Genomic DNA, 13244 nt, shown 5'->3' with positions numbered 1-13244 from the left:
AAAAGTCTCTAAATCAGCTTTTAAAATCTAGTTTTCTGTAGTATCAGATTTCGGTCGACCGCACCGGTCGACCGCTCATATGTTCAGTCGACAGTAGGCAGCAGAGAGTTTGTCGGTCGACCGGTGCGGTCGACCGAGAGCTCGATATTTCCATTGGTCGACCGCATCGGTCAGTAATTTGGTTTTTTTTGTTGCTCGCGGTCGCCCACCGCGGTCGACCGCCGAACTATGACATCAGCTCTAACGGGTAGTTTTCCAGCCGTTGCTGATCTGGTTTTTTGGTTTTTTCTTGGCTTTCTCTTGGCTTTGGGGTTTCTATAAATACCCCCCTTACCTCAGTTTTTACATAACAACAAGAGAATGTTTTAAAGAGTTTTAAAAAGAGTTTAAGCTTGTTTTAAGCTTGTTTAAGGGTTTGGTTTAAAGCTGTTTTGGTTTTCACAAGTGGAGGAGATTATCTTCTTGTTTGGGCTTCAATCTCCATCTCTTCATCTTGTCATATATTGAGAAGTTTTCTAAACTCTACTCTAGCTTTTATTTATTAATCATTTCTATTAAAGCTAGTTTTATATTGAGTTTAGATTTGATTTTATCTCATTGTTACACACACCCACTTGAGCTTATTGTATTTGCATTCATAATATAGTTGGGTTGGTGAGAGTTGTAACATTGAGTGTGAGCTTTCATTGTGTTCTCATCCATAATAGAGAACAAATATTTATTGAGCCATATTGTAAGATTCACTTTGTAATACACTTGTACACTAAGAGGAGTGTGTGGTGAGAGTCGGGGATCGTCCCAAGAGGAGTGGCGTCGGTTGACAAACCTAGGGAGAGGTTGTAACCGAGCACTTGAGGGAGACACGTCTAGTTCAACACTTAGTGGGTGTAGAGTGAGATTACAATAGTGTGTTATTGTGAAGTTTTCGGTGAACTAGAAAACCGAGTGTGAGGAGTGGACGTTGATCGGTGATCGTTGAAAACCGATATAGTGCGGTTGTAAACGTTATTCGGGTGAACGTAGAAAACCTGGTTGTGATAGTGGATTTCTCCCCGGGAGTGGGGAGCAGAGACGTAGGACGGAAGGTCCGAACTCCGTGATCATATTGCTTGTTTGAGTTTGGCTTAACACTTATATTTGTTCATCTTTATAGCCTTTCTCTCATTGTTTATTTCATCCACTATATCATTTGTTTATGTTAGGGAGTGGGGAGCAGAGACGTAGGACGGAAGGTCCGAACTCCGTGATCATATTGCTTGTTTGAGTTTGGCTTAACACTTATATTTGTTCATCTTTATAGCCTTTCTCTCATTGTTTATTTCATCCACTATTTCATTTGTTTATGTTACCCTTGTGTTTGCATATCCTTACATATATCATATTCTATATCTTTTTGGTAGGATATATCATCTTGTGCTAGTTTATATATCCTTACATATAATTTTATCATATAGGATATATTCTTTTTGCTCATATTGTTTATCCTAGCTTACATATCTTATTGTATTTCATTCTTGCTAGGATAACTTGTTAATAAGTTTTAACTGGCATATAATCGGATTAGATCTAACCCCCCCCCCCCCCCCTCTAGGGTCTAACACCTGTTACAGTCGCATCTGCAGAAAAAAGTTTTTCAAAATTAAAATTATTAAAATCTTATCTGAGATCGATCATGTCACAAGAAAGACTAAATGGACTAGTTTTGATATCCATTGAAAATGATTTTATAGATAAAATTGATGTTAAAGGCTTAATTAGTGATTTTACAGCTAAAAATGTATGGAGGATAATTTTTCGATGATACTTTTTTATGCTAAAGGCTTTGATATCTGATGAAGGTAAGCACAGATACAAGAGGAACATAATATGCAAGTATTTCTTATTGTGGACAATTTGCTCTATTAGAAAGCTTTATTAAGGTGGGATTACATGCATTTATCTGATTAGTAACATTTTATTCAGGTGACCGAAGAGATGAAGAATTGGCAATAGCACTTGAAAAGTATGTTAAAGACTATCCAGATGCAAAAAAATCAGGTAACATTTTAATGTTTGATCAGTAACATTTTTTCCCTAGCATTTTAAGGATTCAAATAGGAATTTATTGATATTTTGTATATAGAGAAGTGCCTTGTGTTTACTTTTCGCACAGGGCCCCTAAAATCTCAGAACCGGACCTGGTTACACCTATCCAAATCCTATTTTGCAATAGAATTAGTGTATGTTTAAAATAGGATTACGGTAGCTTCAATAGAAAATTTAATAAAAGTAAAGGTTGCAAACTTTAGGGTACATAAGTGCAAACTTTTTTTAAAAATTAGGGTATATAAGTGAAAGTTTTAAACATTTTAGGGTATATAAGTGTTGACAAAAACATATGTAGGTATATAAGTGCAAAGTAGAGGAAAACGTTGAGGTATTTAGGTGCAATTAAGCATTTTCACCGCGCATTCATATTTCTGCTAGTTTGGATGGGAAACAAATACTCGCTTGTGGCCCAAACACTATACTAGCTCCTACTGCATCTTTTATTCCAACTATAACTGAATAAATATCTAATTTCTCGTTTTAATTTCATTTATTTATCATTTCTTGCTTTAACTTCATTTTCATATTGGTTTTACAAATTTTGCACAGAGAGGAGAGATCGACTTCAACATTGGATGACTTGATCCTAATCAAAATAAGAAGAAAACATAATAATTTTGGATACCAACCCGTGATAATGATTGGGTTGAGAGTCTACAAACTTCAGCTCTGGGGTTTGAACAAGAGTCGTCACTTAGTTTTGATGATTAAACTTTGGGACGAATTTTCAAAACCAACCTATTTTCACATTTTATCCCCAAAAAAGATCTGTTTTGAACTTATTTTCAAAAACTGACCTGGTTTCAGCCCTGGCGTTGAAACCAGCACTGACGCTGAAACCAGGTCGGTTTTTAAAAAAAAAATCCGAAACTTCACGGGAGTTTAACTCCCGTGAAGTTTAGTAAATATGCTAAACTTCACGGGAGTTCAACTCCCGTGAAGTTTCGGAAGCTTTTTCACAAAAACCGACCTGGTTTCAGCGCCAAGGCTGAAACCAGGTCGATTTTTGCAAATAAGTTCAAAACAGGTCGTTTTTTGGGATTAAATGTTCAAATAGGGTGGTTTTGAAAATTTGTCTTTAAACTTGGTTATTGACTAAATGAGAAAGAAGGTGATAAAAATAAAGGGAATAAAAATCATGGTTTTGTATCTTTCTCTCTCATAGAAGTAGGTTGGACCAATTTATTAAGGACCCAAATCATTAAAAATTAGTAATTGACACCGTTAGCTCGCAGAAATATGGAAGTAAGAGGGTTTTCTAATTCAAATGATTAGTTTACCGGGATTTTATGAAATCACCCCTATTAATTTGTTACGGATTTAAAACCCTCCCAAAGTTTCCACTCCACACAAGAAAGAGATCCTAGATTAATTTTAGCCTAACAATAATTGGGCGAAAGTTGAAAAATTTTTCCTTAGTTCAAATGCTAGCCTTTAAACTAATTTTCTTTTGGACCATCCTCTGAGTTAGAACTAACTTAAGCCCAGTTAAGAGGAAAAATGGACTTGATTCAGTCTCTATCTAAAGTTGCCAACCGAGTAAGGGTTCTATCAGAGCATTCCATATAATTAAATAATCTATACCATGTATGGATGTATAGAGAGTTAAGATGGAGATTGTGACTATTCAATCGATGGTGTGTAGTCGTGCCAACCACCTCATTCGTATAGGGATTGTTCTAATAAGATCCCTACTGTTGCCAGACGAGGCCATGAATAAAGAAGATTTGCATGCTTGGATCATGATAATTGTCAACTCTATGATGTGATATTCGTACGTATGTAAGTGGGAATGATGCACAACTGGAATAAGTGAACACATCAACATACTCTCTTCTTTTGGTTCAATCTCAGTAAGAAACAATGTTTGATCGCAATGACGTGACCCGCAAAGGCTCATGGGAGGAGTACAAGAACCAAGGAGGTCATGGGCAAAGCTCAAGTTGTGGTAATTTCAATTACTAGACGATAGTCTTGTAATCTTTTTACAGAAAAATGTAGGTGTGAAAATGTTACTTAATGGTGTTTGCATCTAGTTACTATTGGCTAGATTGTTTTTGTTTTAATAAAATTCTTAAACATCAAACAAATGAATCTGCTTTTAATGAACGATTCATGAACCGCGCCCATTAAGTTTTTGAAATGAAAAAAGCTTGAAATTAGATTTTTTTTTTTAAACCTTCATTTGTGGTCTTTTTTTGCTTCTTTTTAATTTTTTGAGAGTATCGATAAAGAGCTCATTTTACTGCATATGATGACAGAAATGAAAGTGTACTAATTTTAGATGAATACAAACTCAACTCTATGTAGGGATCACTACTGATGATGAGTAATAAAAAGAATATTGAGAGAAAATAGTCAATATCTACTTTAAGTTTTCATAATTTACTATTTCATGATCTTTGAACTGCAGTCCTCCATGTTAGGATCACTTGTGGTACATGCTTCCCTAGTGTTCATACATAGAAGCAAAAAAAAAGTGCCCCAGTTACACATTGGACTAAAAAAGTCAGGCAGCACTCCCTGCTCATAGTTGGGGGCCTATGAGGCTTCAATAATACTAGGAAATTTCAATGCAGAAACAGATAGCTGCGAAAAAATCTTCGCTCAGAACTCCTGCAACCGGCTAAATTATCCGATGAGTCAGTTACAAGAATCAGCCTTCCTCCCAGTCTATGCCATCATCATCATCTTCATCCCCACCAGATGCATCAGCATCATCTGCTTGGACATTCAAGTCCACCTTCAATGTTTTACCTGTGTTACAAAAAACTTCTGTAATTTGCGAATGCATCCTTGGAAAATCCCCAAAAAATTAAATTTAACGAAACAATCATGAAATTTTAGGTGTTCTGCGCAAAACTAACATAATATTTGTATTAAAGAAAACTATTATCATGAAAATTGTTCACTAAAGCATCATATTAGATAAGCATGTGTAATGTTCTGGAGAATTTTTGCCCCTGCGTGCTTTATGTATTCTATATCACCCTTGTACACACACACACACATGAGAAATGGTAGTATAGACCATTTATGTAAGATGTCAATGCTATTAGCAACCTCTTCCAAGCTTTGCAAGCTCATGGTAGTTTCCTCTAATAAAAGAAATTAAAGAGCGAGTTTATATAACAAGTAAATGGTTTGGAATGCTTGAAATGAGACCACCAGAAGATAGAAGGATGAATGCATGAAAAATGAAAGTCTGAAAGGGACATAAAATAAAGCTTGGTATACAGCAAGAAATAAGGAGATCGAAGGGGCTCTATAACAAGAAGTAAGGATAACAAAATATATCACCTCAAATAACACCAACTTAATAACAATAATAATAATAATATATCCCTAGATTTAGAGGACTGTAAAACATGCAGTTTGAACGTCTAAAAATTTGGACATCATCGAATAATGCAGTTAGCGTAACTCTAGTCTTAAGATATTCATTCACTACCATATCCATGAACAGTTTCCTTATCAAATGGCCCTGTTGCACCTGTCCCAGTGCTAGGAATCAACAGTTGACTATTCCCAGACAAACCTAGATAGAATCGTGATGTTCTGAAGATCTAAGCAATGGTGGACATTCCATAACCTTGTTACAAACAGAAAGGATGTGCATTTTAGTAAGCAATCTAGTCCTCGTCTTTTACTCTCCAATCATTCTTGGGAAGTAAAAAAAGAGTGGAAACACCACATGTGTGAGATTGTTAACAAAAAGTTTTTAATATGTCAGTCAGGGCAAAGAAATTCATCTCATGTGCTAAGCAATTAACAATAGAAAGCTCAACAAGACAAGGAACCAGGAACATTACTTATAAGATAAAACAAGACACAATCGTGAAGGCTAGCAGGATTTACCTGCAGATGGACTCTCTTCCCATTCAACATCATTTTCATCATCCTCCCGCTTTGATTTCATACCAATTTGGCGCTCAGATACTGCTTCAGATGTGGATGCCCCATCGTTTTCTGCCTTCTCCATTCTATTGGATGCTGTTGCTTGTTCTTCCTGTTTCTTCACTAAAGCAGCATAAGCAGCATAATAAGCTTTGACATACTCATCCTACAAAATTTCAAACCATAGAAGAACTTCAGTCATGAGACAAAAGTATCTATTACTAGAAATTGCATGTATTGTAGAGACTATCATTCAACTAGCCTGGAAGCTCTTTTCATCTTCAGATTCAGCTTTTGGCTTCTTCTCGTCAGCAGGTTGTGACATTTGATCAATGTTCAACTCAGTCTTGACCTCTCCGCGTTGTTCTTTAGTAAGATTCATTCCTTGTTTGATCATCCATGGAGGTAAAACTTTCATGGTTGTAGACTTCGTCGCAGTTTCAGTGCTCGCTTCTTTAGCTTCAACGCCAGCAAGAGCAACTTCAACCTGCCAAATTTACTAGTGTGATTAGTTTGTCCATAAAGAACTACATGCTCAATGTGGGCAAAAGGGATGGTCTGGATTTTATATGTGACTTGCATATGAATGGGCGCTACAGTGACGCATTCCAGAAAGTGATGGTCTTGCAGATGCCTTGCATACGAAGTGGGCGCTACAGTGACACATTCCAGACAGTGACTTGCATATGAAGTGGGCGTGTTGTTTCAAAGAGGAAGGGAGGGTATCCGTGTGCGCAGGCGTGTTGTTTCAAAGTGTCATAGTAGAATATAGATGTGGATCAATATATCACTAAGTGATGGTCTTGCAGATGCCTCTTCGTTCATGGTTGACATCAGATAGTGGAAAGCTTTCTAACTTCTCAAATATTACATACTATCGCACAAATTTGCAATTTAACAACAGAAAAGTGACTAGAATTAAAGGATTTGGAGAAAGTGAAGCCACCATACCTTTGTCTCACCAAGGAAAGGCATGGGTGTTCCACCATAGCCTTGTGCTTGAGATTTTGAGGCATCATTTGCATTGGGATCCCCATTGACACGAGCAGCTGCATTCGCTCTAGCTTCCCAAGCTTGAAGAGTACCAAATTCAGGTATTGATAAATCTTTTACTCTTCCAAGCTGCAATGTCAAAGGCTTCAGTTGCTCCTGCAATCATTAGATTTTCATCGATGACTGGGAGATGCTACAGACAATCATTCATGTAAATATACATATATAGACCCACATGCACACACAACATAATTCATCATGATCAAGAAGTCTTCAAAACTATGTAAGTACCAAAGCCAGATGGTCCAGGAGATGTAATACAATTAGAACTTTCCATTTTAAGACTATGTACGATTAAAAGTATCCATATATGCTGGTTATGTACATTATTATTTATGGTGTAGTCCATTACACCACTAGACCAGCTTATTAGCAGGCCATAGATGTATAATTGATTAATCATTAAAAAACACTTGTGAGCTTGTCCAAGACACATCTCCCATGACAGAAAGAAGACCGCCATCTTTTTTATCCTAAGAACTCCATTTTTCCCCAACAGAAAAAGTTCAATGTTTTAGTATGCACCAAGTGTGCTTCACAGACAATCAAAAAGGCCACAGGGAAAGGATATCTTCATCATCTACAAGAGAAAAAAAAATTTAAAAGTGACCATGTCACAGGAAAAAATTAGACAATGTAAGTGTAGAGTAATGAACAGTATCCCACCGAACTAAAATGGTTTGGATCACACGTGACTGGCTCCCAGATTGGTGTTAGATGATTCCAGAGATATATGGCCTTGGCTTACCATCGCTCACCAGACTCCCAGATTGGTGTTACACGATTCCAGAGATATATGGCTTTGGCTTATCATTGCTCACCTACATTTAATGCTCTAAATGTAGGATATCAGGGGCATGACGGACTGAAAATTTTCATATGGGATGGTGGATGTTGGGGATATAGTGGAGATACTAATAAATATCAAAGTATCATATCGGATTATGTGCATACATATATCATAGATATTCATTCTTGATGCACCAACGACTAGATCTGTGGAGCAAGGTGGTTTCTTTTGCAAAACTTCTGCAGATGATCTTGGTATCAATTGAACCTTAATTCACATTTCTGGTTATTTACACAAGCGGTTTTTTTAAAGAGCTTAATTTGAACCATAAATCCAAACCTTTCTTTTAACAAAAAATAAAAGTCCAAAGCAATATAGTAACATTTGGACGATTTTCTGAGGCTGAAATGTCACTTGATATATCAGGAAAACCACGATATATCGCCAAAATATTGTCAAATAGAGTAAAGGATATTGAGACCATACCATCCTGCAAGCTTTATAAAAGGATAGCTCGGCTGATGTGCCAATGTATTGGCATATCAAGAATATTTAAAACAATGCTTGCCTGTGAACCACTTTCTAGCTCCCTTAGGTATGTGAGCTCCTCATAACCCCCATCACAATTGCAGAGATCATAACTGGAAGAATATTCTCACAAGGATTCTGTGCAACACCATGAAGTATTTCTAACTGCTAACTTCCATAGTGCTCCTATTGTAAAGATTCGATAGTGCTCGTGATTTATGTGCTACCAACCCATCTACTTGGCAGATGTCTGGTACTAAACTCAAATTCATCAGTCTAATGAAATATGTATAACGAAACCAATGCTTAGCAAGAGATATATGGTAGGATTGAGGTTAAGTCATAAGTTGTTGCCAAGTTTGTTAATAACAGGCCATAAAACAAGAACAGATCTTGCAACTACAATAAGGGAAATTTATGATTTGATGAATCAGAAAGCTTAAACAAGAAAACTGGACTATAAATATGGTGCTTGGTTTACTTAATCTAGAATAATGGACTATGAATATGGTGCTTGGATTACTTAACCTAGAGTAGTGGACTATGCCATAGTGCTTGGATTACTTAATAACATCAAAGATATTCATTTACAAACAGCTTGCTATTTTCACGTTTGCCAATAAAAATAACCACCATTACGCGACTTCTAAGTTCTAATTAATAAAAGGTATCATGTCACATGACTGAGAATGGACAAAGAATTTAGCAACTCCCAAAATTTAATTAAGGCTTTGTTGTTGGTTGTTGTATCAAATAGACTATTGAGCTACATACCATGATGTTTAACAAAAACAATAAAACAAGATATGAAAGAAAAAACAAGATAAGAAATAACTAGTTATAAAGTTTGAATACCTTGTCAAAAAGATAAGATTAGAGGGGTAACTTTTAGTCAAGAAAATCTGCACAATGAAGGTATCACCTATGCATATCTAACAACTAACTACTAACCAAGATTTTAAATGTCGGATGTCGGATTCATGTCGGATGACTGGAATCCATGTCGGATAGCGAAAATCGGGGACATATCGGGGGATATGAACTAAATATCGGATTGCCATATCGGGTGGTGCGCATATGTATAATATCATGTCCTAAATGTAATCTAAGTATTCCTAAATTCAATATAGGCATACTTTATAAATTCTAGAGGCGGCGCCGGCGATGGGTGAATTTCGACGCCGCAGAGAAGCAGTGCGGGCGACAGGACGTCGCAGGGAGGCAGTGTCCGGGCTCTTCTTCTTCGTCTGCTCGGGGTCCTTCGGATGAGTCATCGACCACCCTCTTTCCTTTATCCCGACGACGAGATATCCTACCGCCATCGGGTTCGGTTGGGGTTCGGATTTCGGGGCGCAACGGGAGATGGATGACGAGGGGCCGAGATGGAGGTGGGGGAAAGGTGTCGTCGTTCACGAAAGAAGTGATGGGTTCCCAAACCAGCTGCAGCCCTAATTTTTCTCTTTTCTTTCTATCGGGTTCATAAGAAACCCTTAAACATGAGAACGGGTCAAACGGGTTTGGGTTTTTATCACTAAACCCAAACCCGATAACAAAAAAAAGATCTAAAAAAAGGACCATATCGATCGATTTTTCAAAGCTGAAAAATCGGCCGATATGCCCGATATGGCCCTGATATTTCCGATTTGGCCCTGAAAACCGACATGAGTTAAAAACGCACATGTTGTGTCGCTCAAGCCCTCAAACCGACATGTCGGCCGACATGTCTGACATGTCGGCCAACATTTATAACCTTGCTACTAACCATAAGCTGTGCATTTCAAATATGCTAATATTTGGTAACAAAACACGTGTAACTTAATCTCATTAAAGTAGACCATCAGACTTAAGTTTAAGAAAGAAAAAAAGAAAGAAGGAAAATTTAAACAATTCAAAAAGCTTTTTCAAGTTATGCATACATAATGGCACCAGTTTATTCATACTTATAAATACATAAATATTTAAATGCTGGATATAAAAACAAAAGTGGCAGAATATATTTCAACCTCCATTTTCTGAAGCATGTCCTTCAACTTTTCTCGCCGCCTCCTTCTAGCATTGTCATCCCCTTCTCCCATTTCTTCAGCAGCAAGCTTGTCACTCTCAGCAACAAGTTCACCATTGCAATTCTCACAGTGAAAATATTCATCATTTGGGCTCATAAGTTGAGGTGCATCAAAAGCTGAAAATCTGAGTATATGAATTTCATAAATTCATCAATAAGAGATATTGTAAAATTCAGTTTTATAAACAATAACTGCAAAAAAAATACTTCATGATCATTATACCTCCTCCCACAGTTTGGGCATATGTAATTTNCTATGTATTCTATACCTGACAACATCGTATATCTGCAGCCAAGTATTCATTGCACATGTTCCAACAAAAGAAAGGATTCTGTCATGGATAAATTAACAATAAAAGAATTCAATATAGATAATCAACTGTCAGATTGGTACAAATAGGTAGAAGGAAATAACCTTATATTTACAAAAAATTCAAAAAAAAAAAAAAGAAAGAAAGAAAGAAAGAAATACAAGTTAACTATTACTGAATGACATTATCTGACATGCATGCTTTGTTCATTGTTGCACTAGAATTTGACACCTATTTGTGTATGTACTATTACACAAGTAACAAGAAGCAAAACAATAGTCTGCAAAACCAAAAAAAATTATTTCTTCATTTTGGGAGTGTTTTATAGGGCGTGTCTATGGACAAGAGGCTGGAATCTGCATGTCTTGTACGTGGAAGGATGTTTGATGGTTCTCAAGAAAACTCAACCCAGCACCCACCCACCCCCCAAAAAAAGCAAAAAAGAAAATTCTGAAGGAACCCTAATTGCAAAGTGGTCAAGCCCAAACCATCGCATTTCAAGCTCCACACTACAGGAAGTTTGTAATATGCGAACACAATAAGGGATCACAATTTGGCTAATAGGTGCAGTTAGATGGTTCCAATGGTTTATCCATAGTTAGAAACCTCAATTACAATATACAGTTAAAACCCTGCACAGACTTATGCTTACATCTGCTTGTACTTAGTTGCATTTACTTTGGATTCAGATTACCTTATTCTGGCAAGGTGACTCACCCATGCAAACAATCCTAATCATTAAATCCATATGTAAAAAGTATAAGCATATCAACAAGAGATCCAACATTATTATTTCATATAGTTTGCTATTATTTTTCTGCCTATTGTATGACCATCCCAACATTAGGCAAAGCATGATTGTGTGTTTTCTTAAAAGTGTTTTTAAGCATTTATTTTATTGCATGCCAGAGCAGTGTTTTATTGCATTAAAAATATTTTAGCAAACTTACCTTATTTCGAAATATAGGTTATATGTATAAAAAGAATAAGCATATCAACAAGAGATCCAACATTATTGTTTCATATAATTTGCTATTATTTTTCTGGCTATTTTATGACCATCCCAACATTAGGCAAAGCATGATTGTGTATTTTCTTAAAAGTGTTTTTTAAGCATTTATTTTATTGCAGGCCAGTGCAGTGTTTTATTGCATTAAAAATAATTTAGCAAACTTGGCTTATTTGAACATATAGGTCATATGTATATAGCGAAGTCCCAACTAAGACTAGATATCTGATTTAGGCATGCCTATAAATCGTCAGAAAGGATGCTTATGCAATGAGTCAATGACATGCCACGATAATAAGAACTTAACTTGTATGGCAAGTGAACTTGTGTCTGAGCCTCTGAGGCTATCAGCATGTGAATCACGACTCGGAGATCAAATAGCCTACATTTTTATGGAGATCTGAATTCAAGAGCTCTAGAAACAATTAATTAGGCTTGGTTCAGGACCTCAGGTTCACAACATGGTTTTAAATATCGGCCGATAATCCGATATTATCACCGAGTTATCAGATTTGGGAGCTTTCCGCTAGGATAAGTAGGAATTTTAATCGGTTATCGTTTTTTGGGGTTTATCGGCGAGTTATCGACGATAAAGGTACTTATTGGCCGATAAGGGAGGCTCTAAATATCGACTTTATCGGGCCAAATTTTGAGTTCAATTTTCGGGTAATGGGTAGTTATTTAGTGAGTTGTTAAACCCGACCACTTGCTTTCTACAATTGGTTAGTGATTCTAAACATGATTATTTATACTTTGGTATGTTTATATTTCATTAAGTATGGTTAGATTATATTTTTTGGTTATTATATTATATATACACCATCTAGTATATCACTCCGATAAATACTACTTATCCCCGATATATCCCCGATTTTCGCTATCCGATAAGGATTTTGACCGTCCGATAAATCCCCGATAACCGATATTTAAAACCTTGGTTCACAAACAAGAGCACTGTAACTTGCTCAAACCAATTTGGGTAGCAAGTAATGATGGATGAGTTTGGACCATATTGATCTAGGTTGAAACAAAAAACTAACTTCTGACAATATAAAGATGCAAAAGCATATTAATTGTCACAGATTTCTAACCCCATCACACTCTCCCTATGACGGACCCCGCTCTCTCTACCTACCGAATGATCAAACTCTAAATTCCTGAAGAAAACGCTATAGACAGATGGAACCAACCATTAACTCCAGCTGCTTAGCATAGGCTATCTTTGACCTTCTTGGTTTCATTAAAAAAAAAGGAAAAGAAAGAGAAAGAAGGAACAAGAGAAGTGGTTGCGTGGAGTTTCAGAGCCATAGTAATCGCTGGATGTCCATGTGCGCTTTTGTGGGATAATCTAGCCAGGGTATCACCATCTCAAGTGGCCCTTAAGACCCTCTAGATATTCTTCTCGTGTATCCTCTCTATTTAAATGCATGAACAAAATTAGATAAAACTTCCTCTTATATGCTCACATCTTTGTTCATATTCCCCATTGTCTTTCATGTTTTCTTT

General features: G+C 36.6%; 1 protein-coding gene across 1 annotated transcript in view; it reads right to left on the bottom strand.

Moving 5' to 3' along the window:
- LOC109825051 (general transcription factor IIE subunit 1-like) overlaps positions 4433–13244 on the bottom strand; it is a 15615-nt gene continuing 6803 nt past the window's right edge. Inside the window, 7 exon segments of the mRNA XM_020391750.1 lie at positions 4433–4845; positions 5947–6151; positions 6248–6472; positions 6937–7134; positions 10360–10543; positions 10642–10674; positions 10676–10704. Of these exon segments, the coding sequence (XP_020247339.1) occupies positions 4745–4845; positions 5947–6151; positions 6248–6472; positions 6937–7134; positions 10360–10543; positions 10642–10674; positions 10676–10704 (975 nt within the window). The 3' untranslated portion in view covers positions 4433–4744.

Source organism: Asparagus officinalis, chromosome 10 (assembly GCF_001876935.1).
Source record: "Asparagus officinalis chromosome 10, Aspof.V1, whole genome shotgun sequence".
NCBI lineage: Eukaryota > Viridiplantae > Streptophyta > Magnoliopsida > Asparagales > Asparagaceae > Asparagus > Asparagus officinalis.
Note: the sequence above shows the minus strand (reverse complement) of the source record. Positions and strands in the feature narration are given on the sequence as shown.